The sequence below is a fragment of the Peromyscus californicus genome, unplaced genomic scaffold, assembly GCF_007827085.1.
Source record: "Peromyscus californicus insignis strain IS unplaced genomic scaffold, ASM782708v3 Scaffold_3__1_contigs__length_106647218, whole genome shotgun sequence".
NCBI classification, from domain to species: Eukaryota; Metazoa; Chordata; class Mammalia; order Rodentia; family Cricetidae; genus Peromyscus; species Peromyscus californicus.
Window position 1 is genome coordinate 19,387,889 of NW_026294551.1, and position 27,583 is coordinate 19,415,471.

General features: G+C 54.6%; 1 protein-coding gene across 1 annotated transcript; it reads left to right on the forward strand.

The window, feature by feature from the left end:
• On the forward strand, nucleotides 1-27,583 carry Arhgap27 (Rho GTPase activating protein 27). The gene is given in 21 exon segments (XM_052755635.1): nucleotides 1-115; nucleotides 1,085-2,059; nucleotides 19,014-19,436; nucleotides 19,765-19,947; nucleotides 20,130-20,210; nucleotides 20,283-20,366; nucleotides 20,654-20,721; nucleotides 21,034-21,124; nucleotides 21,516-21,620; nucleotides 23,755-23,853; nucleotides 24,738-24,840; nucleotides 24,965-25,002; nucleotides 25,004-25,078; nucleotides 25,080-25,089; nucleotides 25,163-25,259; nucleotides 25,432-25,511; nucleotides 25,603-25,661; nucleotides 25,663-25,738; nucleotides 25,827-25,885; nucleotides 25,888-25,934; nucleotides 26,046-27,583. Coding segments are annotated over 20 exon segments (2,736 nt in total). The 5' UTR covers nucleotides 1-115; nucleotides 1,085-1,279; the 3' UTR covers nucleotides 26,224-27,583.

Below are 27,583 nucleotides of genomic sequence, written 5' to 3' on the forward strand. Positions count from 1 at the left end.
CTTCAGTCTCAGTCCTTGGAAGTCCCGCCCTCAGAGATGGTAGAGACCTCACCTCCAACCCTCCGCCGGCCCCGCCCAGCCAGCCCATGGGCAGCCTGAGACCCTCCCAGCTAACGTGAGTGCGTAGTTGGGGTCCTGGGGAAGGGGGCGTACCCGAGTGTCCACAATCCCAGGATTTGCTCGTCCAGCTGTAATCTGCGGTGATACCGCCTCCCAAGCTCAGGGTACTCAGTGACTCAGTTTACACCCCTTCCCCCATCAAGGAATTTTTGAAAACAGGAAGGCAAACTCCCCACTGCTGGTCCCCAGGCCACCTTGTAGGGCGAAAAACGGAGTGGTCAGTGTAGGGTTTTAGAGTGACCAGTACTTCCGGAGTAGGCCATCGGCCTCACTTTGTTGAAGGCACACAGTTGGGATCGTCCCTCTCCCCCCTACACCAGGCGCCAGACTGAACAGGCATGGCGGGGGGGAGGGGGGGAGGGGGGAGGATTATAATGATCACTCCAAAAAAACTTTAGGGGACCCTGGTGACACTATCGCAATGCACCCTCTAGGAGCTACTCTCCCGGGCGGGCAGGCAGTGTAGGGGATCCCTACGCAGGTGCGCACACAGGAAGCCTCTTCTGCTAGAGGCCGCCTTGGGAGCTGGAGTGCAGGGGGCGGGGCTGGAGCGCAGGGGGCGGGGCTGGCCGGGCTGGGCGGGCCGGACTCCTAGTTCACGTGTGCGGCGAAGCCACTGCGAAAGGAAAGAGAAACCCAGAGAACCGGTTCTCCAGCCTTAGCTGTCCAAGCCCCTACGTCAAAGTCCCTGGACTAAGAAAGGCAGGGACACCCCTAAGGAGGAACAACTTGGGGGCTGCTCCAGAGCCTGCGCCCCAAAGCTAACCTCGCCTGCCCGGAGTGCATACTCCTAAAGGGAGGGGGCACTTAAGGGCTTTCCACGGATTCCCTGAAGGCTGGAGGCGTCAGGGTGGGGCGGGACGGGGGCGGAGGAGCGACGGGACCGGGGCCTTAATTCCCAATTCGCCGACCCGGAAAGCGAGGCTCAGCCAACCATCAGGCAAATGTGCTATCTACCTTGCAGTCCCCGCAGGTCCTTGAGCCAAGGTTTCCCGGAGAGTAAAGTTGAGTTCCTAATCATCCTCAATTTCCTCACCGCGGGATCGCAGCGAGACACATATCTCACAATCAACGGCACAGAATGGAGACTTAAGAATGGGAGCCTAAGAGATGACTTTATCCAAGTCCCCACTTCAGAGATGGAAAAACTGAAGCCCGAATGCACTGGGCAAGGGCAGGAGAGGGACTCGAACCCTTGGCTTTGAGCCCCAGGCGCGGTGCTCTTCCAGGCTGCGCGGTCCTGACTTCGGCGGCTCCTCTTCTTCGTTGCCCGCAGGAAAACGCGATGGCGACGGACGTCGAAGGGGATGTGTACGTGCTGGTGGAGCACCCCTTCGAGTACACCGGCAAAGACGGGCGCCGTATCGCCATCCAGCCCAACGAGCGTTACCGACTGCTGCGCCGCAGCACCGAGCACTGGTGGCACGTGCGGCGCGAGCCTGGGGGTCGCCCCTTCTACCTCCCCGCGCAGTACGTGCGCGAGCTGCCCGCACTCGGCGACCCTGCTCCGGCCCCGCAGTCTTCCGTGCCGCAGCCGCGCCCCGCAGTCCCGGAACCTCTGGCCTACGACTACCGCTTCGTGAGCACCCCGGTGGGTGCCGATGGCTCCTCCACCGAGCCCCGGGGCCGCGCCAGCTCCCTGTGTGGCCCTGCGCGACAGCGCGCCGGAGGCCAGCGCAGCAGCCTGGCGCCGGGAGGGCCCGCCTGCCTGTACGTGCGGCCCGCAGCGCCGGTGCGACCGGCGCAGTCCCTGGACGACTTGGCGCGCCGCGGCACCGCGCCCCCTGCCGGCCTCCTGGGCAGCGCGGGCCACTTCAAGGCCTCCAGCGTGGCGGGCTCCTGGGTTTGCCCGCGGCCCCTGGTGCGCAGCGACTCGGAGAACGTCTACGAGGCCATCCCGGACGTGCGCTGCCCTCCGCGGGAGGAGAGACCCAAGCAGGTAGGTCGCCGCGAGCGAGGGGACGGGAGGGAGGTCACAGTCGCGCAGAGCCCAAATGATTCCTTAACTGAGGTCATTGTGTGCCCCTTTCTCTCACATGAATATTCATGTTTTCATGCAAAAATGCAAATGAACTTGGTTATAGGGTGCTGCCCCAACCCCTGCTGGGACATTAACTAACCTGTGACAGGTCCATGCACCGAATGACGTTCCTAAACTGCCACCTGCTCTGTAAGGAGTGGTTTGGAGCTGTGAACTCTCACTCTTCTTTCGGGTCAGATGAGATTTTAGTTGGTGGATGTGAAAGTCGAGCATCTGCTTCCCTTGGGGGCCGCTTCCAATATTTCGGTTCCTTTAAAACAAAACAAAAACTCTTAATGGGCTTTTTTTCAAGTTCAGTTGCAGTGAGGTCTCCTCTCTTTCGGAATCCGACCGTGTTGATCTCAAACAGCGGAAACAGAGCGCGTTTTTAAACACTTAGAGCCTCAGAATTTTCTTGCTCGGCCCTGTAATCTTAAACTTTAGAACCCTTTAGGGAGGGATGGCCTGTGGGAGGAAGAAGGGATGCCCCCAATGGGTTGACATCTGCCATTCGCTGTGGCATTATCCACAACTCACTTCCTCTCTCGGGCACTGAGTCCCAGGTGTCCTCACCCAGGAGGTGCGACCCCATAGGCCAACTATGTGGCCTTGCGGCTTGTCCTTGAGGCAGAGTTCAGGTTCTGAGGCTACTGAAACCCGAATTTGACTCTGCTGGGTCACTTGCCAGCTGCGGACGGGCTCGGTGTCCTCGTATGTAAACAATACCCAAGGAATAAAGTTGTTGTGAACCTTAAACGCAGTGAGACGTGGAAGCGCTTGGCAGGAGCCGGTGCAGGGAGAGCCGCTAGGGTCCTGCTGGCTCGGCGCTGGCTGCAGCTCAGAGCCTCTGCGCTCAGGTTTCCGCGGATCATCCCTCCTCCTTGTGGCCACTGCGGAGAACAACACTCGACCGGCTTAAGTGTCTGCAGCTGATCAATGGTCGTCCTGCTTATCCGCCAACCCAGGCGCCTGTGGTTGGTTCTCTGGCGCCCTTTAGCAGGCTCCCTTCCTCTAGAGAACTCCCGGAACGTTCCAGATTATGGGTCCTACTAGTGTTGGGAATATGTCTACTGCCCCCATGAGTTCCTGGCTGTAGGAAATGGCCAGGTGTGCTGAATTCTGGCCGTGGGATTCCTCATCCCTCTTCACCCATGAACCAGCACTATGCAAGTTTGTCCGAGGGTGGCTATCCAGGCTCTCTGGGACCAAGGAGAAAGAGAATCTCCCAGATGCCAGAATCTCCTGAGAAATTTCCCCAACTACCAGGATCCCTGACCTTTCCCCATCCTTCCTCTAGCTCCCAGCAGGTTCCTGGTTGTGAGTAGTAGTTTGGGGACACAGTTGAAGGTGGTTAGATACTGACACAGAAGGAACCAGGAAGTCTGCCAGAGACCCGGATGCTGGTCAGAGAGGCGGCTGCTGGCTCTCCTTAACTCTGTGGCTTCAACAGAGTACTCAGCATCCCTGGCCCTTTTTGCTTCTGTGCACTAAGTATAGCAGTGGCACATTCTCTGCTGTGGCTCTCCCTGACACCCTGTCCCCAGCAAACTGCAGGGGTGGCGAGTTTGTTCTCCCTTGGGAAGGAAACCCCACCTCTGCCCTTCCTTGTCCCAAACAGCATGGGAAAGAATTTCCTGAAAGGTGAGCCTGGCAGTTTTCCAGAGGACATAGATACACACACACACACACACACACACACACACACACACACACACACATACCCTACTCATACTCCAACTCATTCATACTCTCCATCCTCACTCATACCTCCTCAGAGCCCGCAGCCATGATCCCCCACGTCAGTTTGCTTACTCTAGCTTGTTCATTAAGCATGAATTGATTAGATGCCTCCCAAGTGCCCCCAGGGAGCCTTCAAACCTAGGGATGACGCTAGCACACAAACAGCCCTGGGAGGTGACCTGTCTGGGATGTGACACGGATGGTAGACAATAGGTACTCCTGTCCCACGTTGTTCAGGCTGTATGGAGCTGGGCTAAGGGTGTTGTGGAGCAAGGGCTGAGGAGAGGTGTGGACAGACCTGCATGGAGGTTTTGGAGTTCTGCCCTAACCCACAGTTTATGCTGGCTGTGGTATCCACCATCAGGCAGGGCTTTGTGGGAATTTGGACTTTATCCTGCAGCTCTTGGAAGGGCACGGGTTTGAGAAGAACTCCTGTGCTCGGGGCTATAATACATGGTGATAGTGGCGTCTGGGGCCAGGGAAGAGCGGCTGGGCAGCTCAGTCCCAGCTTCCCACTCACACTGGTGGGCAGACAGCGGCACTGTTTTACAGAGGCCTTGGAGGAGGCATGGGGTAGAGAAAAACATGGGGTGCACCTGAATATAGTTGATGAAAGGGGGAAAAAAAGAGGAAAAGCAGAAGAAGCCTAGAAGTTAAGGTGAATGTGCAGAAGTTCAAGTTAGACGGAGGCCATAGGACATCATCCGACATGGCCACCAGAAGGCGGGGGCTGAAGGGTGCGGGTGGAGAGGGTAGGCAGCCGGCAACAGTTTGGTAGAGAAGAGGGAGATACGCTGTGGTCAGAGTGAGAGGGTGAGATCCTCAAGGCATCCCGAAGTCTGAGTCCGTGGATGAGGCTGAGAAGAGGGATGGGGGATGAGGCAGGAGGGGGCATGGTTAGTTAGGATCCCTGGAAGGAGGGAGTGACTGGAAACAGGAGCAAAGGTGTGGACCGCGAGGTGTCAGGTGTCGCAGGTGAAAGGGCATCTGATGGGCCTGTCGTCTATCAGCTCCGTCCTTAGGGCGGGCCACTGGGCAGGAGCCGGGGCAGGTATACCCAGAGAAGACGGGAGCTTGTACCACATTCAGGGTTTTCTGTTCACAGCTCACCCAAGTACTACATGCTACACTTGGTGTGTGCTGATCACAGAGCTGGACAACGTGGACCCAAGGTGCAGTAAGACACAGCCCCCAGGGGCTGACAGTCCTGTGTCCTTCTCACTCAGAGGCCTGCACACACAGCTCAGTGCCTAGCAACTCAGAAGGCAGCATGGGACACCCTCTGGCCCCCAAAACAAGCAGGATCGTAGAGGAAGTGTGTTCAAATCAGACCCAGGTCTCCCGACTCCAAACCCCACCCTAGCCACCAAGTTTAGTCTCAGGGAGGTGGCCCTCAGAGGTGGCTAGCCTTGTTCCTCTGGGCCAGAACAGTGGGAACAGGAGACAAGCAAATCCACTTTGTTCTGAGCATAATTCCACAGCCCTGCAGTCCTCCCAATTGTCACTGCTGACATCCGGGTTACAGCAGGGGGGATTAGCCAGGAGGCCACAGCCAGCGCTCCTGACAGAGTTAGTGCCACACAGGAAGCCGAGGGACAAAGTGGCCTCTGGGGCCATGTCTGTAATCCCAGCTACTCAGGGGGCTGAGAAAGTAGGATCCCATTTTCAAGGGTCCTTGGCCTACAGAGTGAACACAAAGCCAGTCTGGTGCACTTAGTCGAACTCTCTCAAAATAAAGGGTAAAATGAGAGCTGGGGTGTACAGTTTGTGCCTAGAGTGTTTAAGACGCTATGTTCAATCCCCAGTACTGCCCCCCCCCCCCCCCCCCCCCCCCGTGGCCTCTGGCCTCCCTAGCTAGTTGATTTCGGGGTGTGGTCAAAATGCCTGCCCTAGCCTTGGAGGTGGGAAGGCCCAGGGTGCAGATGGACTAGGGCCCGCCCCTGTCGCCTGGGCATTGGCCACTGGCAGGACAGGTTACAGACCTTGCTGGGAACTTATGCAAACAGCCCCGGAGGCCCTGCTCCTGAGCTCGGACCCAGCCTGAACGGAAAGGAGGCCCCTGGGCCCTCATCCCCCCCACCTCAACCCTCAGGAACTGTGAGTGATTCCTCCTGGGTATTGGGAGTCCTGAGGGAGAAAGGGACCCGACAGTTTTCTCACTCACCTCCCTCCTGGATTCCCCACCTGATCCTTCCCCGTCCTGTACACTTCCTGGGACAAATGTCTCAGGGACAGACCCAGCCAACCATGTGCTCTGAAAAGCTTATGATCAGTAAAAGCGGGGAGTGGAGGCCAAATTAAGGAGATCCAGTGAGAAGTCCCAGTTCGGTCCCGTCCCCCCCACCCATCCCCAACCCCAGTCTCCCAACAGCTCTCAGGATCCCTAGCTTGGAAGACTGCCCTGGGTGCCTCAGCTGCTTTCTTTATACCTGCCCTGGTCTTTTCCTCCGTGCTGACCCAGGAGTCCCAGGACCTAGGCCCTGGCTTGTGGGGAGAGCAGGGAGACCAAGTCCTCCTTTCCCCCTTCCCAGCCTTACTTACCTTACCTACTTACCTTACTCAGAATGCTCCTCCTTACTGCCCTCACCCCTGCGAGCTGGGTGGCTAGCCTGTGTCCTCTACATCCTAGGGGGCTGGATTCTTGCTCACGCTTGGTCTCTGGTTCCCTGCAGCCCCTAGCCTTCAAACTGGATCCCAGGAGCAGCCCATTCCTGCCCCTCCCATCTGAACCCTGGACTTTTTTCCCCCTGCTCTCTGTTCAGGAATGGGAGGGGACAGTCCTCAATGCCGAATGTCAGCTAGACAGGTGATCAGTGCCAGGTCTTGAGGTACAGGAAGACCCGTGGTCATAGTAGCTGGTAGTTGGGAATGTGCGCCGGGCTCCATGCCAGAAGAGGGTCTAGGCTGGTGAGCAAGGGGACAATGGCCATTGGTTGGTGTCTGGGGGAGCTGGAAGAGCTAGGCCTGTGGCTCTGGAGCATAAGAATGCTTGGTTAAATTGGGGAAGCTCTGTTTCTAAATTGAGGAAGGACTGTGTGTTGAGGGGATTCCCAGATCTCCCGCCCTTCCACTTAGCTTGTCTGCAGGCTCTTGGGGGCCCCGATCCTGCATCTTTTATTCCTGGCTGGAGGTGTCTCCTGTGAGACATATAGGTCTCTATCTAATCCTGGACCCCAGCCTCCCTCTTCCTCATCCCGAGGCAGGAACATTCCCCAGCCTGTTTGAATGTGTGAATTACTATGCTCTCCCCTGTAAAATTATTTGACCTCCTTTTAAATGTTAGGGTAACGGGGAAATTGCAGTCTATTTCTGCCAGCTCCGGGGTCCTCTTCCTGCATCTGCTTCTCCTAGCTTCCCTGTTGGGAGTTTGCCGAAAGGCAGTTCAGTAGCTGATGGAGGAAGGCAGCTCCTGTGGCTCTCAGTCAGTCAGAAATGGCGGGTACTGTGCTGCACATCAGGAGGGTAATGAAAGGCAAGCCCTGGCTGCAGGTAGCTTGCTGTCCAGGAGGCAAGATAGGCCAACAAATGTACCGTTGGGAGACGTGTGGCAAACGTGTCCCCGAGGTGCCACGGAAGGCACTTTGGAAGCTGCCTCTCTCCAGTGATGGGATTGGCAGGAAACATCTCAGAATGCTTCCTAAAGGAAGAAAGTGATGTCACAGACAGTCCTAAAGGATTCTGTAATTTCTTCCCATGGAACCTTCCAGATCAGGGCACTTTCCTATGGCAGCATTCCCCATCATTATCAGTAATCAGTCTATTCCAGTTTTTGTTTCTTTGCTAGTTCCCTAGTTAATTTTGGCTATTGGACATTTTATTAGGAAAGTATTCATTTGCCCTGGCTTTGTAAAATTTCCACTTCTGAAATTTAGTATGAACTGGGGGGTGGCATACACCTGTCGTGCCAGCATTTGGGAAGCTGAAGCGGGAGAATCGTAAGGTGAAAGCGGCCGGGACAACTTACCAAGAACTCATCTCAAAAAGAAAAAGAAACCCAGGCCAATTGCTTGTCTGTTAGCAGGAACATTCATTCTGCTCAGCTTTTGTTTAGCAGCTGATTCCCTCTGCTGGGTTCTGCTGAGTCTGAATTCTATTGCCCTGTGGTGCACTTCCCGGTTCGCCTGTGTCTTTGCCCTCTGAGGGGGTTGTAATGGGCTTCCCTTTTTTTCTGTCGTATTTTCCATTTCATCAATGGCTTCTGCCTCCATCCTTGTATCCCTAAGCAAATAAGAGCTCTACATCCTGTCTTGACGCTTACTGAACCAGCTGGGCAGCAGACTGGACCCCACCAGCACAGGACACTCTTAGTGTGTGTATTTCTTTCCCCTTGTTTCCTCTCACTTGAGAACTAGCACTCCTGAGTGGGTCCACTGGTTTATCCTTTCCCTCTCTACTCCTACCCCTTTGTACTTGTGCTGTGACACTGGAGAGAATCTATTGATTCTTGAACTTGAGCCCACAAATTTGAATCTGGTGGTGAGTATCTTTTCATTCGGTGAGTACAATGATATATTTTCAAGTCATTTTAACAACTCCTTACTTGATCTAACTCTCCTTAAGAGTTCTTATTTTTTTAAGTTGTAATTGCATTGACCAGCCCTTCCCTCCATTAATAGTCTTGAATTTTTTTTTTTTTTTTTGGTTTTTCGAGACAGGGTTTCTTTGTGTAGCTTTGCGCCTTTCCTGGAACTCGCTTTGTAGACCAGGCTGGCCTCGAACTCACAGAGATCCGCCTGCCTCTGCCTCCCGAGTGCTGGGATTAAAGGCGTGCGCCACCACCGCCCGGCTAGTCTTGAATTTTTTAATGGAAATATGTATGCAGGATTTTTTAAAAAATAATTTCCCCAAAAACACAGTTTCTCTGTGTAGCTCTGGTTGTCCTGGAACTTACTATGTAGGTCGGGCTGGCCTCAAACCTGATAAACCCCTGCCTCTGCTTCCCTAGTGCTGGTATTGAAGGCATGTGCCACTACCACCAACTTTAAAATAATATTTATTTTATTTTATGTGCATACTTGTCTGTGTGAGGGCATTAGATCCCCTGGCACTGGAGTCACAGACAGTTGTGAGCCACCTTGTAGGTGCTGGAAATTGAACCCAGGTCCTCTGGAAGAGCAGCCAGTGCTCTTAACAGCTGAGCCATCTCTCCAGCCCCTATAATTTTATTTTTTTTAATTGACATAGCAATCATATACATTTGTAGCACACACACAGTGAGATTTCCATACATGTTTAAAAACTGTGATTAGTGTAATCATATTGATCATCACAGACCTTCATTATTTCTTTGTGATGGGAACATTCAAAACCCTCTCTACTAGCTATTTTTAAATGTATAACTACTCAATGTCAAGCATAGGTGCTCTTTGGTGCTCTAGAGTGCAGAAAGTTATTCTATTCCTCCATCTAACTGAGCCTCTAGACCCACTAACCTTTCCTTCTCTGTCACCCCTCACACACACCCTTCCCAAGCTCTGGCAACCACTCTTTTGTGTTCTATTCCTTCAAAGCCAACTCTTCAGGTTCCACCTTGAAGTGGGAACACATACTATATTAGTTGTCCCATGCCTGGTTTATTTCACTTAACATAGTGTCCTCCAGTTACATTCATGCACTTGTGTAGAATTTCACTCTATTGTGGCTGTGTAGTATTCCATTGTGTTTAGTCTTCTTTATTCATCCATTGATGGACAACTAGGTTGCTTCTGTATGTTGGCTCTTGTGAACAGAGCTACAATGACCATGGTAGTGCAGATGTCTTCTTAACATACTGACTTGAATTTCTTTGAATATATGTCCATGGTGAGATGGCTGCAGCATATGTAGTTCTATTTATAGCTTTTGGGGAAACACACACTGATTTGCATACTGACTGTACTGTTTACATCTCACATCTTACATGCTGCAGGCAAATTCTGCTTTCCCCATATCTCACTAGCATTTGTTACTTTTTCCCCCTAGATTTAAAAATGTATGTGTATGTGTGTGTGCCTATGTGTTTATGTGCACCATGTGTATGCAGATGCCAGCAGAGGCCAGAAGAGGGCATCAGAGGCCCTGAAACTGGAGTTACAGGCAGGTGTGAATTGCTCAGTGTGGGTGCTGGGAACCGAACCTGGATCCTTGGAAGAATGACACAGCTCTTCACTGCTGAGCCATCTCTCCAGGCACCATTTGTTACCTTTAGTTACATAAATTTTCAACTTTAATTTTGTTTTCAGTACTGGAGATTAAATCCCATGTTATAGATTTTTTTTTTAAACCAGCCACAGTATCACATGCTTGTATCTGCTACATTCTGGAGACTGAGGCAGGAGGATCATTTGAACCCTAGTAAGACTTGGGCAGGTGTGGCACATGCCTTTGATCCCAGCACTTGGGAGGCAGAGGCAGGCAGATCTCTGTGAGTCAAGGCCAGCCTGGTTTACAGAGCTAAGGCTACATAGTAAGACCCTGTCCCAAAACAAAACAAAAGACCCTGCCTCGGCTTCTCAATTTAAAAAGAAAAAAAGATTTTTTTAAAAAAAATCACATTTATGTAAGTCCAGCAGATTGGAACTCACAGTCTCAGTACTTTGGGAGACTGAGGCAGGAAGATTGAAAATTGGAGGGTAACTTGGACAACTTATCAAGACTCATCTCTAAATAAAAAAAAAAAAAAAAAAAAAAAACAGAAAAATCTAGAATGTGGCTGAGCAGCAGAGCCCCTGCTTAGCCTCTAGGAAGTCTTGGGTTCAATCCCAGGTGCCGTAAAAATAAAATAAAATATCAAATGTACTTTCATTTATTTTATGGCTTTTAAATTTGATGCTTTATTATAGACTTAGTTAAACTATTACAAATGTGCTAAGATTTTATGTATGCACATACAGTCATGTGTCATGCACCATGAGGACACATTCTGAGAAATGCATTGTTAGGTGATTTCATTGTCTTGTGGGTGTCATAGGGTGTATTTGACCAAACCTAGATGGCAAACAAGTCTGTCACTCGGCATGACTTTCTGATGTGATCAAGAGACATAGTAACCAAATGTATGGGGCTCCTGGCCATTCCACAGTAAAATTCCTGTCCTAAGTAGAAGGGGAAACTGCACTTACGATAGAAAGCTTAGGCCAGTAAACGCATTCCTTTGTCAGGTACTGAGCACGGTCTACCTAGGTGCATGTGCCATAGGGTTATACAGTGCCAATGTCTTAGATTTGTTTACCCTAGCATCACCAGGAGCTGTGACTAATGCACTGTGCTGTCACCTACCAAAGGTGCCAGTGTTACTCAGGGAATAAATAAGGATGTTTCAGTTTAAAAAAGAAGAAAAAAGGAAAAGAAAAATGAAAGAAAAGAACAAGAAATTAATCTCAGCTTCATAAAAAAAAATCTCATCAGATTATTATCATTGTTGGTTGTTAATCAAGACATCCATATGTACAACTGTGTGTGTGCATTAAAACTTAGTGAACTAGCCGGGCGGTGCTGGCACACGCCTTCAATCCCAGCACTTGGGAGGCAGAGCCAGGCAGATCTCTGTCAGTTCGAGGCCAGCCTGGGCTACAGAGGGAGCTCCAGGACAGGCACCAAAACTACACAGAGGAACCCTGTCTCGAAAAACAACAACACCAAAAAAAAAAAAAAAAAAAAAAAAAAAAACTTTGTGAACTTTTCTTTTTCTTTATTTTGCATCAAATTTTGCCTCAGCCTCTTCAGTGCCAAGATTATAAGACAAGAATTTAAACCATCATGAAAGGGTGGTGTATGAGACTCTCTCTCTCTCTCTCTCTCTCTCTCTCTCTCTCTCTCTGTCACACACACACACACACACACACACACACACACACACACACACACACACGGGGGGGGGGGGGGGGCGGCGGGGAGAGAAAGCGCTAAGTTCATAAAACTCCAGCAGAACCAGGGTAATCAAAAACAAGGGTGGATGGAGGTTGGAGGTGAAGCCTCCACAGCTGCTGAGGCGGTAAGGATCCGGGTTAGAGAAGCCTGCTGGAACAGGAGGCTCTGTGCCCTGCGTTGAAGCGAGGGAGAAGTCTGAGGAGTGGGTGGGTAAAGCCGCCCCTGGTCACACTTTCCTACCTCTGCAGCTTGGCTCAAAGCCACAGCCGTACTGGCCAGCCCAGGAGTTCCTTGATGGACTCCGCAGGATCTCTGCCAGCATTACTTCTAGTTATATTCCAGGGAGAAGCCTCACCCAGATCTTGCACACCCAGGAGGAGCAGGCCCAGCAGGCAGCTCCATGAGGTCATACAGAGGCTGGGGCAGAGTCCGGTGCTCAGGGTGCCCAATCCGAAACCCAGAACCAGGAAAAGAGAAGCACGCCCTGCTTTCTCACCAGGGCCCTGTGGGTGTGGGAACTCAGCTGCCAGCTGGGCCTTCACAGAAAGCAGCCCTGGGGGCGGGGAGGAAGACAGGCCCCATACTATAGCTAAAGAAACTGGGCTCCACAAAGTCCAGCCCCCACACCTCTGGATGTCTGGTCAGTCTGTGTGTATCAAGATAATTCAGCCCTAATGAAGCCCATTGTGTTTAGGATTCGGTTGAGGCCGGGCCCCTGGCCTGGGCTGCGCAATCACTCCGGGTAGCAGTGAAATGCTTGGTCTCGGACTCTGCAGGGAAACCACCTGATGTGCCCCCCCATTGCCCCTGTCCAGTGAGCATGTAGCTCTCGGCCGGGCCTGGGTGGATACAGAGGGAAACTCAAGTCTCTGGCCCACAGGAGGCGTAGTGAGGAGGGACCCACTGTGTGACAACCGTGAGCCAAGAAGCGCAGTTCCTTCCTGCTGTCCCTCCACCCAGTTTGGGTGGCAAAGAGCGGCGGGCTCAGTGAGTGGACGGAGGCCAGTCCCTGCCAGTCCGACTGAGTCCCCTCTCTCTCTTTCGCCCTCCTTCCCCCCCCCCCTTCTCCTTTGTTTCTCTTCGGACACAGATTCTCACTAAATAGTCAAGAGGCTACACTGGACAAATCCCAGGCTGCCTCCGAATTTACAGCCCTGCTGTAAATTTCAGTCTCCTGAGTGCTGGAGTGACAGGCCCGGGCCATTGCATGCCCTGTTTGGGGACATTTGTTTTACCTCTCCACCCAGAGGGAAGGAAGGTTTCCCTCTCGCACTGTCTGCCAGCAGCCCGCCCTTCCGAGGAGGGTTTTGAAGGTGAGGCCCAGCTGGGAGAAGCGGACGGAGCGATAGGCAGCCAGTCTGTGCCGCTGGCTCTGGCCCTCCTGCAGTGTAACTCTCGCCGGCGTGGTGTGGCGTGCGCTTTGCGGCTCCAGCTGTGGTCACGGCTTCCGCACGCTGGGGGAAGGGAAGCCGCTTTAGCCCGAGAGCCAGCCTGTGCATCCAGAGCGGCACTGGCTTCCCAGTACAGTGGACCAGGTGTCCTGGGGGCTTCCGATGGAGCGATGGCAGGGTGCCCAAAGGGCGGAGGACCACCGAGCCTGAGTCTTCCATGCTCTCACCAAGTGTTCAATTCTATGTCACATCTCCATTCTGTGACAACGTGCGACACCAGGCCAGGCGTCAGAGCCTAAACCGGAAACAAGCTGGGGACTCACGGGACAACAGGGCTCATGAAGGAAGGGCACCTTGGGGAGGGGCAGGACAGACAAGGTGGTCGCCAGGGACTTGGTGGAGCAGCCACAGCTGCTCACCTGGGGTATGCTGGGTCACTGTGTGGCTGGGTTGGAGGGAGGAGAACTCAGGAGGAGGAGCAGCTGCCTGGAGTCCTCCATTCTCTCGGTCCTCTGTGGAGGGTGGACAGGTTCACACACAGATGTAGAGACACCTGTGGGGATGGGTGCGTGCGGCCAGCCAGGCGGAACAAGACAGGTGCGGCTTGGTGACCAAGTCTGGAGGAGGCAGCGCCAGGTGGTCAGTGGGAAGACGGTGGTGTGGTCACTGCCCCTTCTGTTCTCATGGCTGGCAGAGTCTAGACACCAGCTTCCCCACACCACATGTGTCCAAACCCCTTCCTCGTCTGAATCCTCCACACCTTCCCCTTTCTCTTCGCATTCTCCTGGGCCTCGGGGGAGTTCACAGCCACTCACTGTCTTGTGTCTGCCACAGAAGCTACTAAGTACCCCAGGCTAGCCCGGGCTGAGGCCCTCTCTCAGCCTTTCCTTCACCTGCCCCTGCCCGAACCTCATCTTCCATCTCACCTGTGACTTATGTGTGAGCATCTCGGCACAGGCTGCTCTGAGCTGCATCTGGGGCTCACCAGAGCACTGAGGACAGGGCGACAACATGAAACATGAAAACACCCCAACCTGCGCCACCCCCCACCCATCAGGCAACTCTGTCTCAGGCACTTCCGCAGCCCTGACAGGAAACCAGTCACAGCCTCAGCCTCCCGCCATCTCAAGGCAACTTCTTGTTTCCCAGTTACCCTGTGTCAGCCCAGAGTTGTGGTCCTGGGCTCCACCCCCTAAAAATCTTCCCAGGCTCCATCCCAGCAACTCAGAGGGGCCGGGATGGTGGACATGATTGCAAAACTGGCCAGGAGGCAGAGCCGGGCCCTGAGGGCACAGGTAAGGCTAGAAGGACTCCGGGGGCAGGCTCGGCCTCTGACGGGGTGGCCGGGGGCCTTCTGGGTTCGGAGCTGCAGCGGGCCTGCACCCCACTCTGTTAGTAGCTGACTGCAGAGCTCAGAACAGTATGCGTCGGGTGGTCTAGGCACTTTTCTTCTTAGAGGCCTTTCCTGTCCAAGGAAGGGTGCAGAGAGGGATCGGAGATCCCCAGCTTGGGACAAGAGAACCAGGGCTTCCGCCACTGTGGACGAGAGGGGGGATTGAAGGCGAGGAGTGATTTACCATAAGGAAGTGAAGGGGTATCTGTGGTGAGAGGAAAGGTCTCTCTTGGCTCCGTCCTCTGACCTGAGGTGGGGAGGCCTCTTCCTCTTCCCCACTCAGCCCCGAGTCTATACGGTACAGCTTAGGAGCCCTTGGTGCTATTTTTAGGCTATGGCTGCATGTGGGTCTCCAGAGTGGGGGGGCCACACTATCCCCTCCCCCCCTCAAAAAAAAGCACAGTGAAGGGCCTCCACAGACCCTGGAGCAACGAGAGCCCAGCTGGACCCTACCAGCCGAGGAAAGCCCCTTCAGCTCATCCCCGGAGGCGGGGCAGGGGTAGGGGGAGTCCACGGAGAGGTCCAGAGTTTGAGGGGCCAGGGAGAGCTACAGTTCCATGGCTGTAGCTTCAAAGAGGAGCGGGCTCTGGCTGCTTGCCTCTATGAGGGTCCCTCTCTTCCACCTCATGCGTTTGGTGTCTCTGGGGCAGCACGGCTTCCCAACGCTTCCTGCCCCCACCACATGGTTCTGCGTCGTCTCTTCTTGCGATAGCCCTGTCACTCTAGAGACCTAACCTCTCTCTCCTCAGTGCCCCCCATACCTGCTAGTGTGTCCCTATGGGAGCTCCCTTAGCTCCAGTAACCTGTCAAGCATCATCCCTGCTCCAGAGAGCCCAGCAGCATCACAACATCCCCCTACCCCCCATGGACCCTTCCAACCACCACCACCCTGCGCCCCATCCCAGTCCTGGAATAGGCAAGGCCTCCGCCCCAGTGCATCTAGGTGTGGGGCAGGAGACCTCTCTGCCCTCTCTGCTCCCTCTCATTATGGTGTCTGTCCTGTCCCAGTGAATCTCCTGGGCTCTGTGGCTCAAACCTTCCTCCCCAGCAAATCCTTTCTCACATTCTGCTCAGTAGGTATGAGTTTGTGAGTTTCTGACATTCGCCACAGGATCGACTTGCATATCAGAGCAGCGTTTGAACAGGTCTGTTATATGTATGCTTCAGGGCATTGTCTCACCTGATGGGGGCAGTGGCGTCCTCACATCATCCAATGTCACACTCACAAGAAGAGATGCATGCCTTGGGAAAGGGGAGACGGCTCAGTGGGTAGAGCACTTGTGTAAGCATGAGGCCCAGAGTTTGAATCCCTGGCACCCATGTAGAAGCCAGGTGGACATGGTAGTCTGCCTGTAATCCCAGTGCTGGGGAGGCAGAGACAGGGGATCGCTAAAGCAAGCTGGCTAGCTCAAATCAGTGCGCTCCGGCTTCAAGTGAGAGACCCCCACCCCAATATATAAGGTGGAGAGTGATCAAGGAAGACAGCCACTGTCAACCTGAGACCACACACGTGCACACACATGTGCACCCACATTCACACACACACACACACACACACACACACACACACACACACACACACACACACACCCCACATCCACAAGGAATGAGAGAAAAAAAAAAAAAAGGAAGAAAGGAAGGTAGGTGGGCAGCTACCCAGCCTCCAAGGCAGAATGCCACTGGACCCTAACAAAGCGGTGAGCAGCTTAGATCTCCGCCCTAAGAGGCTGTGACTTGAGGCTCCCTAAGAAGCAAAGTCAGTGTGGGGAGGACAGGAGAGAAGGGCAGTCGGGCCAAGGGGACAGCCTAAGGAAGTGGTCATCGAGGAAGCGGATAGGTGCTTCTTCTGGTACGGCGGGATAGCCTGGTGCAGCTGAAATACAGGAATCCACATGAGGTCTGGGGTCAGGGAAAAGGAGAAGTGTGCAGAAGGTCCTGTCTCCACCGCACGAGCCTGGAGGGGGAAAGGAGAAGAACAGTTGGGCTCAGCCCTGCACCTGCGTCCTGGGCCTAGCCTCCCGAGTCTCACCGTGCCTTTACGTGTCTTTTTAGTCTATTTTATTTATTTGTTTCTTGCACACACAATCATGTGTGCCACGGCGCACATGTGGAAGTCAGAGGACAATTGGGCAGACTCAGTTCTCTCCCTCCCTCCACCCTATGGGTCTTGGCGTTCCAACTCAGGTTGTCAGGCCTGGCGGCAAGTGCCTCTAACTGCTGAGCCCTCCCGCTCCCCCCCCCCCTCCCGCGCGCCCTTGCCGTCTTTCTCAGCAGCGACCCCTGTCATTGACAAGCTGCACTTACCACACCCCGCACCTGCCCCGTGTGCACTTGAGGCAGGTTCTGCCAAGCAGGGACTGGTCTCCTCCATTTGTTCTCTGCTGCATCCCCAGCGCCTGGTGGCTCCGTTCCTGCCGCACAACAGAGCAGAGGAATCTGTGAGATGAGTGACCGGGGATGGGGGGGCGGGGGGGGGCAGTAATAGTTACTTATTTTTATGCGTGTGAATACAAACACTCACGTATGTACATGCATCGCGTGTGTGCCTGGTACCCAAAGAGGTCAGAAGAGGGCATCAGGACCCCTGGAACTGGAGTTAGAGAGTTGTGAGCCGCCATGTGGGTGCTGGGAACTGAGCTCAGGGCCTCTGCAAGAGCAGCAAACGTCCCTAACCCACTGAGCCAGCTCTCCAGCCCCAATGAGTGCTTTTTATGTTCCTTCCTAAAACACAGGGAGAAGCCACGTTGAGTACGACATGCTTCCCCTTACACGGGTGTCTCAGCCAACGTTTGTGATGATTGTGTCTTGTGTGAGTGTGTCACAGCACACATGTGGGGGACAGAAAACACCCTGTGCTAGTTAGTTCTCACCCTTCACCATGTGGGTCCCAGGGATCAAACTCAGGTCATCACTCTTGGTAGCAGTCATCTTTACCCACTGAGCCATCTTGTCAGCCCACTTTGTGTTTTCTTTAAAAAAAAAAAAAAACTGTTACAAAAAGTGGAATCTCCAAAAATTTTAAAGGAAAAAGAGCTCAGAGCCGGAGCTCAATGGATGAGTACTTATTTGCCTTCTGTAATTGAGACCCAGGGTTCAGTTACCCAGCAGCAGCACCACCACCTCCAAAAATCGTAACCCCTATAATCACACTGCCCAGATAGATCATTTGTCAGCATTTTGTTTGACTTTGGTCTTTTGGGGGCAGGGTCTCATGTACCCCAACCTGGCTTCAAACTCCACATGTAGACAAGGATAACCTGGAACTTGTGAAGTTCTGCCTTTCTGAGTGCTAGAGTTACAGGCATGTACTACCATGCCTGGTTTGTGTGCAGTGCTGGGAATCGAATCCAGGGTTCTATGTGAGCATGCCGTGTGAGCACTCTCCCCAGCCCACCTTATTAGTTTTTTGAGGTGTACTGTTGGCTGGGAGCATTGTCTATTCTTAGAAAACATTAACCCAACCCCACCCCCCACCCCCGTGCATTCCTGCTGCCTCGGGGTTGATGGTGAGGCTGCCTGTCTCTCTTAGGGTTGGCGTTGCTGGGCTGCATGTTGGTGGGATCTGGGGAGATGTAGGGGAAGATTGGAAACCTGACACTCTCTGGAGCTGAGACCTGAAGAACAAACTGTCAGTTGGGTGAGCTGGTGGAGCTGGACACAGACAGGCTGCAGAGGAGCTGAATGCACTGGGCCCCCAGAAGGTCCAGCAGTGGGGTGGGGACCTGTGACTGCCGTGTAACTAGAGCTTGAAGTTCAAGGCCAAGAGCAAGCAAGGAGTGGCAGGAAATAGAACCCAAGCCCAGGCAGGTGATGGATGGCCTCTGCGGGCCTCAGACTTTGCCCCTCTGCCCACGGGGAGGCAGAAAGTGTGATTCACACCAGCTTCTCCTCTGTGACTAGCCAGATGAAACCCCAGATGCCCCACTCCTTTGTGGGGGAAAGGGGCCTCTCCTTTCTTTGGCCCTTTATTCTCCAACCAATCAGGCTGTTCTCTCTCTCTCTCTCTCTCTCTCTCTCTCTCTCTCTCTCTCTCTCTCTCTCTCTCTCTCTCTCTCTCTCTCTCTCTCTCCTAAACCTGCCCCGAGCAGTACAGACTCCATCACAGGAGCTTTCAAGGGTGGTGGGAGCCTTCAGTGGGACCGTGGGTTGCAAAAGGACCCCAAATGAGGCACGAAAAAACAGGCCCCAGGCATTGGTGTGTTGCTGCCGATGCGTCCCCTTCCTCTGAGTGCAGACTCCCGAGAGCTGAGTTACTGTTGTAAGATTAACAAACTGACCTCTCCGTCTGTGGCGCGCACTGCTTCAGGCCGCACTTTCCAAAGCGTTTCCTTACTTTTACCATAATTTCGGGGATAGGCAAAGCACACATTTTCCGCCCAGGGCAACTGAGTCCGAGGGGTACCAGCGCTCGCTGAAGGTCGCCCAGGTCGCAAATGTCCAAGGCCACACCGTGTGCCTACTCTGGAGTTGCCCCAAAAGTCGTCTCCTTCTGCCCCCGCAGGTGGATGAGCCCCCGGAGCCAGTGTATGCAAACGTAGAAAGGCAACCTCGGGCCACTTCGCCGCGCTCTGCGGCGGCTCCTCCTCGGCTCAGCCCAGTGTGGGAGACGCACACAGACACGGACACTGGGCGCCCCTACTACTACAACCCCGACACGGGCGTGACCACCTGGGAGTCACCCTTTGAGGCCTCGGAAGGCGCCACCAGCCCGGCCACCTCCCGGGCCTCCGTGGGCAGCGGGGAGAGCCTGGAGACGACAGAGTGGGGCCAGTACTGGGATGAGGAGAGTCGCAGGGTGTTCTTCTACAATCCCTTGACGGGTGAGACGGCCTGGGAGGACGAGACTGAGGACCTGGACGAGGAGCTCCAGGAGCAGCTGGAGATGCAACCCAGCCTGAGCCCGCGAAGCCCGGGCCAACAGAGGGTGAGGGGCGGGGCCCCTCCAAGGGCATCTGATCCCACCTCCTCCTTCTTAGGGATCAGAGGGAAGGGGTGGGACCTGGAGGGGGGGCGGGGCATTTCAGAGCATCTTTGATCCCTCAATCAGAAACCAGAGAATGGGGACGGGGCCACCTCTGATCCCACCTCTTGCTTCTCAAGGACCAGAGAGTAAGGACAGAGCCATCCCTGAGGGCCTCTGACTCCGCTTCTTGCTCCTTGGCCCCAAGGGCTAGAGGGTGATAGGTGAGTCTGGTACTAAGTGGAGGAGGCAGGAGACGAGAACCTCTGACGCCATCTTCTGATCCCTGCAGCCCCCGACTCCTGAAACAGACTACCCGGAATTGCTGGCCAGTTACCCGGAGGAGGACTATTCTCCTGTGGGCTCCTTCAGTGATCCTGGCCCCACTTCTCCCGTGGCTGTACCCCCTGGCTGGGCCTGTCACATTACCCCAAACAAGCAGACGCTCTACACCAACCAGTTCACTCAAGAGCAGGTAGGACGTCCCTAGCTGAAGGACCCCTCTCGCTGTCACCCCTTCCCCAGACTTCCTCACCTAGGACCTCCCTCAAGACTAAAGTGCAGACCCCACGCCATTCATTACTAAGTCGGGTGCTCCAGCCCCTGGTACCACCCTGGACTCTGGGCTGAGGGCCCTGACCATCCCTGTGTCCACAGTGGGTAAAGTTGGAGGACCAGCATGGGAAGCCATATTTCTACAACCCAGAGGACTCCTCTGTCCAGTGGGAGCTGCCCCAGGTAAACAGCTGGAGAAGGGAGAGAGCCGGGGAGGGTAGAGGGGATGATAGGTCACAGTGTCTCTCTCCCCAGGTCCCGATCCCTGCCCCTCGAAGTGTTCGCAAATCCAGCCAGGACAGTGACACTCCAGCCCAGGCTAGCCCTCCAGAGGAGAAGGTGGGAAAGGACCATGGAGTCTGGGGTCAGGGATTGGTGGAATAATTCTTCCCTTCTCTATAAGCCCCAGAGCAGAGGGAGCCCTGGAGAAATCTCCCTGTGCCTGCTTCTGTAGGGACATCCCCCTCCCTCTCAGCAGTGGGAGGGTGGCAGGGTTCAGTGAGCCTCAGGCCTAGCCTGTGGGGGAACTTCCAGATGAGGAGATGCTAGCTTTGTCCCTTACTGCTTGCCCCCTCATAACCATTCCCTCTCCCCCACCCCCCACCCCCCCCACCCCGTTCTCTTAGACCAAGACACTGGACAAGGCAGGAGTGCTCCATCGTACCAAGACAGTGGACAAGGGGAAGAGGCTTCGGTGAGGGCCTGTCCCGCCCCCAACCATGGTGGAGTGGGCCTTGAGGACCAAGTTCACCAAGTGCTAAGCTCTCTCATGCCACACTCTTACTAATCCTCGTAGCAACTTCATCCGGGGCCCTGTCAGGAAACTGAGGCACCTAAGGTTCCTTGGCTACCAGCTATTAGGGGTGGGAATCCAGCTCTTTCAGGCCAGGACCCCAAGCTGTGTTCTTAAAATTCTATGTCCTGTGAGGGGTGTGGTGGGCGGGTGAGTCCTCCAGATTAGGAGCAAATCTAAGCCCCACCCACCCCCACTTCCCTCCATACTCAGGAAGAAACACTGGAGTGCCTCCTGGACAGTGCTGGAGGGAGGTGTCCTGACCTTCTTCAAGGACTCAAAGACCTCAGCTGCAGGCGGCCTGGTGAGACCTGTCCCTGAGCAAGGGACACTTTCTGATCTTTTTTTCTGGTCTGGTTTGGGAAAGGCTGGTCTGAAAGATGGGTACCCAAGTACCAAGGAGCTGTATATTGGCAAAGGTGGGCAATGATGGCAGATTCACTACAGTACAAGCCGCTCCAGTCACTTGGGGCCTGAAGAACAGTCCTTGGGGGTGGACAGCTCCAGTCTGGAGAAAGGGAGGCTGGAGCCTGGCATACCTGCTCACAACATGGGGTTGGGCTCCTTCCTTTTCTTCTTCCTGCTGTTCAGCAGGTTCTAGGACAAGGATGCACCAGGACGCTGGTATGTCAGAGCCCAGTCTGGGTGGATGCCCCTTATAATGTTGCTTCCTCCATTCCTCCCTTCCCCCACAGAGGCAGCCTTCCAAGCTCTCCACCCCTGAGTACACGGTCGAACTGAAGGGGGCCTCTCTCTCTTGGGCCCCCAAAGACAAATCCAGCAAGAAGAATGTGTTAGAGGTGAGTGGTGGGATGAGAAAGGGGCCCGTGAATCCCACTACAGACAGGGCCCAGGGATGGGGACCCGCAGAAAGTAGGGCCAGAATTCTCAAGACCAAAATCAAGGCTGCCCCATCTTGGGTTCAGGGTTTCTGCCACCATGCTGTCCAAAGTCCCCACTCTGGGTACAGAGTTAATACCCCTTGCCACTGAGGGTAAGAAGCAGGTCTCTGGGAGATGAAACCACTGTCCCCAGAGTGGCCTTCTTCTCTCAGCCACCAGCCTGAGACCAGAGACTCTGACTCTAGCCACTCACTGTGATGGGCTGAGCCAGGGACCTGCTTTCACTGGCCAGAGCCCAGATTCCAGCTTTTATTGGGTCCCCAGAGAATAGAACAGTGACAAGCTGGTCAGGTTCCCCCAGCAGGTAGAGCAAGAAGACTCTTGTGGCCCGCCACACAAGGGCCTCATAGTGCCACGCCCTTCACTGTTCGGGGTTTTGACAGTCCCTGAGGGCTGTGAGGCAGAACACTAAAATAATACAGGCAGTGAGGGGCTGATGGTTTAGTCGGTGAGGTGCCTGTCACCCCGGCTCGAGAGCCCGAGTTTGATCCCCAGAACCCACGTAAAAGTCTGATGGTGGCACATGCTTGCAATTCCAGGGCAGGGAAAACAGACATGGATTCTCTGGGCTTGCTGGTCAGCCCATCTGGCCTAAATGTTGGATTCTGAGTCAGCAGAAGACCCTGTCCAAAACAGAAACAAAGTAGACAGCAAGCACCTAAGGACTAACACCCGAGGTTGAACTCTGCACACACCTGCATGCACACACCCATGCACGCACACACCCCACAGGCAATGAACTGGTAAAAAACCACCACCAAAAAAAAAAAAAAAAAAAAGTAGCCAGTAGCTGGGAAAACAGGTTAGGGATGTTCCGGGATGGGGAGGAGCTAGGGGCAGAAGGTGAACAGGAGGTGCGCTCTGGTGGTCACCGAGAGAAACTTAGCTCTATTTCTTCAGGCAGCAAAAGAGAAGAGGGACAGTAGTCAGTTACATAGATCTTTACTATTAGGGAGGGGGATCCTCTCTGGGTTCCAGGGAATCTAAACTGTTTCCTAACCCTTGGTTCTTAAAGAACTTTCTAATGTGTAGCCCTGTGAACCTGGGGCCTAGAGGAATGTATGCCCTTTCAAAGAGCTCCATGGAAGCTGAGCCAGGACCTTAGGTCTGCTTCAGATAGCATAGTATGAAGAAAGTCAGAGGCACAGTCCAGACACTCTGCAGGGAGCTTGGATGTTTCATTTTTGATGATTCTCCAAGCTTTATTCAATTCTAGACTTATTTAGTTTATGTGTTCTTCCTCTATGTATCTGTGTGTGTGTGTGTGTGTGTGTGTGTGTGTGTGCCTAATACCCCACAGAAGTCAGAAAAGAGCATTGGACTCCTTGAAAATGGATGCTTGTGAGCCACCAGTGGGTGCTGGGAACTGAACCCAGGTCCCCTGCAAGAGCAACAAGCACTCTTAACATCTGACTGAGCCATCTCTCCGGCCTCTTGGTTACAATTTTAAAAGAAGAACAACCAAAAGACAGCTTTCTCTGACTCTAGAAGTTGTTCCCACTGTTTGAGCCAGATTCTGCTGTCTGCCTCTCTCTGGACCGAAGGGCTGGATTGATATGTCCTTCCAAAGCTAGACATTGCAGCTGGAACAACTCTGCATGTTAGGAGTCATCCATGGGCCAGCCATGATCTAGTTCTACTCTTCTATGTATTTTTTTTACTCATTGCTGTTCTAGCAGCCAGGCTCCCACAGGAATTTTCTATCACTTTGCCAGTGTCCCAGGGGAGGCCTGCTGTGTTCTGCGTTGGGCAGCCATGAACCCGGCCAGCAGAGCTCTGATCTGTCGCTACTGGCTGTGTGCCCACGAGGAAAGTGACTCAAATGTACTGGACCCCACTTAGTCCACCTGTCACAAACACTGTCACCCACAGCATTAAACAAAGAGGAAGACTTGGATCTGGTTTGAGGCCTTTGCTCTCGTAGGCTCTGAGTCTCTTGGGGAGGGACAGGTCACCTCCCTCTCAGTACACATACACACTCCCCAGACAGACTCAGGGAGCAGGGGTAACTGACTGACTTGTGTCCCTTCAGCTGCGAAGCCGAGATGGCTCCGAGTATCTGATCCAGCATGACTCAGAAGCCATCATCAGCACCTGGCACAAGGCCATTGCCGAAGGCATCGAGGAGCTGGTAGGCAGAGCCTGGGGCCTCCGGGGCTGACAGAGAGGGACGTGGGCCTTTTATGCAGGACCCTCAGCTATATACAGAGAACCCATAACACCAATGGAATAGTGCCATACCCTGCGAGAGCAGCCTATCTGCTGATTAGAGGGGCTTTCCAGAAGCGTGTGACTCCAGCTCTGGGGCTGGTCTCGCAGGATGATGCAGGAGGCAGGCGCAACCTGAAGAAGCTTCTTGTTATAAGGGTGGCGGGTGGGAAAGTACATAAAGACCGTGGGAACGGGCCTCAGGCAGGAGTGACAGCTAAAACTAGGAGATGAAGGGTCAACAGAGTGAATTCAAGCGCCTCGTGTCTGCTAGACAAGTGCTTTGCCGTCGAGCCATAGCCCTGGTGGTGTCAATCATGCCTCGTGGATACACAGCTCAGTGACAGACTGGCCTAGCATGCAAACAGAGTCAACAGCTATTTACGTGGCAACGGCCTGATAGTATTTGATTCTGAATTCCATATGAGTTAGCGCTGGGTACAGATTTGGACTGTATTAGGAGAAGCAGGAATCCAGATGCAGAAGGTAATGTTGGTGCGATCAGCAATGGTCTGACCTAATGGGAACTGCAAGTTCACGCGCTGGATGTGGAGAGTTGAGTGCTATGTGAGGAGGTCAGGAGCTGGGAGGCTGCTGAAGATGGCCTGGATAAGAAAGAAAGGGGGAGGGTCGAGTGATCCCGCAGCTCCTGGAGGACCCCGCAGCCAGGGAAAGTGGAAGCTGATTCCTAGACAGGAACCTGCCAAGAGAAAGCAGGCTCCTCCTGGGATGTCTCCAGGCCAGAGCTGCTGGGGAGAGGCCGCGGCTGGCCCCAGGCCTTGCTTCTCTGAGGCTGTCTGGTTCCAGTCGGCAGGCCTGCTGCTCCATGGGGAGGAAGGCGAGCCCAGCAGTGCTGACTTCGGGTCCAGTGAGCGCCTCGGAAGCTGGCGGGAGGAGGATGTTCACGCAGGTGTGCAGTGGGGCCAGGTGGGGAGACCACCCAAGAGTCCCCGGGGAGGCGGGGGTGCCCTGGCTGGGGTCTAGGGGCGGTGCAATCCTACTGCCACCTACTGACTGAGTTCGCTCTGTGGCAGCCTCACCCTCGCTGAGCCCCGGAGGCCAGGAGAGCGAGGGTGAGCAGGGTCCGGCACAAGCTCCGCAAATTCCTACAGAGACGACCCACTCTGCAGTCTTTGCGGGACAAGGGCTTACATCAAAGGTACCCGCAGCTCGCCGGGATCCGGGTTCAGGTGGCACGGGTCTGGGCGGGTGCTGACCCATCTCTCCCCCAGACCAGGTGTTTGGATGTGCGCTGGCTCAACTGTGTGAGCGCGAGAGGAGCCCCGTGCCGCGCTTCGTGCAGCAATGCATCCGCACCGTCGAGGCCCGGGGGTATGCAAGCATGCAGACAGGGCAGAGCTCCTTGGCCGGCTTCTAGGAGCAAAGGGTGGAGACCCCTGGGGGAGCACAGGGTCAAGGAGAAGGAGATGCGGAGATCCTGAGTAGAAATTGCTAGGGTTCCAAGCCCTTCCAGGGTCAGCCCTTCATTCCCTTTCCCTCAGGGGCTGGACATCGACGGGCTGTACCGCATCAGTGGGAACCTGGCCACCATCCAGAAGCTGCGCTATAAGGTGGATCACGGTGAGGTTCTTCCCCAGTCCTTACCCTGGGGGCTGAAAGCACAAGCGGGTGCTGACTGCCTCTCAATCCCCCCGCCCTCTCCTCGCCGCAGATGAGCGCCTGGACCTGGACGATGGGCGCTGGGAGGACGTCCACGTGATTACGGGCGCCCCTGAAGCTCTTCTTCCGAGAGCTGCCAGAACCCCTCTTCCCCTTCTCGCACTTCCACCAGTTCATAGCGGCCATCAGTGAGCAGCTTAGGGAGAGGACGGGTGGGGAGGTTGGGCCACTTTTGTCACAGTCAGCAGACCGTCTCTGGTCCCTTCCTTCACCCAGAGTTGCAGGACCCGGCCCAGCGCAGCCGCTGTGTGCGTGACCTGGTGCGCACGCTGCCCACACCCCCAACCACGACACGCTCCGACTGCTCATCCAGCACCTGTGCCGGTGAGCAAGCCAGACTCCCCGGGGCAGAAAGGAAGGGGCTGGTCGTGGCTGGAGCCCCTGTTGAGAGACTCCCCAACCTCTGAGCTCTTGGTCCCACGGTTCCCACTGCAGGGTGATCCAGCACGGCGAGCAGAACCGTATGTCTGTACAGAATGTGGCCATAGTGTTCGGGCCCACACTGCTGCGGCCTGAGATAGAGGAGGCCAGCATGCCCATGACCATGGTGTTCCAGAACCAGGTGGTGGAGCTCATCCTACAGCAGTGCGCGGACATCTTCCCGCCGCACTGACTGCCGACCCTGGGTGGCTGAGGCCATGAGGCTGGACCTCCTCTGGGGCTCTCCACCTCCCACCCTGCTGCACTGTGACTTCTGCACCCCTCGATTCAGAGGATACGGTGACTCCCCCTTCATGACCCCAGTTCATGAAATGTGATTTCTCCGCGTTGTATCCCCAGTAGGGGTTCCTTAGGGCCCTTTCTTGATTACAGCGCTGCCTATTGTGTGAATGCGAGAATGCGCCTGGGGGGATGAGTGCTTTCTAGGGCCTCAGCCGGGAGGAGGGATTGGATGAAGGCATTCTGGCTTCCTCAGGCCTGCACCTGGCCAGGCCTCGGTGGAGACCGTGTAAGACCCGTGCTATGCAGGAGGTCCTGCTCTGATCCTGAAGCAGCTACTGACGTTGTCCCAGCTACCAGAGGAGGGCTGTCCCTGGCTGCCAGCCCAGGCTGTGGGCTGCTTTCTTCAGCCTGGTGCTCCTGTGCCACCCTGTTGCAGGCCCCCGGAGGGCTTTTCCTAGGCTTTCCTCTCTCCCTGGGCCACACCTGTTCTCTACAAGGCTTATCCATGCCCACCACCTGCTTTTACCCTGCATCGACTACACAGGATTCCAGGGAACTGGGGGCTTGCAGAAGTCAAATGACTTCAGGTTCCAAGAGTGATCTGAATCCCTGCAAAGATTCTCCTGCGGGCAGCGAACCCAGCTTCTAGAGGAGGAGATGACTCCCCACCCCCACGGCAGCATCTGGACAGAGCAGAGTAAATATGCTGGAGTGCCCTGCATGGGCTAGAGGTGGGGGGGTCCCTTCAGGAAGCAGGGAACTTGTCACAGCTGCTCTGGTAGAAGAAAAACAGCATAAAGAGAAGCCCCCAGCCCGTGCCTGAACCCTGGCTGGGTGCCTACCTGGTACCCACTTGTCGTACAGAGCTGGGAGAGGCCCGTTGGAGAGGTCACAGCCTCGGGCAAAGAGAGTTGGGCATGTGTCAGCTGCCCCCTTCCTTCCTCATGCACACGCCACCTCAGTTCATCTGAGCCCCTAGCTCCACCCACCCTCACTGACGCAACAAACAATAATAGCTAATATTTATTGAGCATTCATACTATGCCAGCCTTCTACTCGGACTGCCCCTTGGTTTCTTGCAGTCAGTATTTATTGTGGGCCCTCATGCGCCAGGGCACTGTGCTCTGGGGCAGGGGTCTACGCATGCTATCTGGAGCTTAGGGCCCAGTGACTAAGGCTGACGCAAGCCCAGCCCTGATGGTCACAGGGCCAAGGAGAGAACAAATGGAGGGCCTCTTGCCATACACCTACATATTTAAAGTCTTAAGGCAACCTAACAACTGTTAAATAAAATATGTTTATTCTCCTAA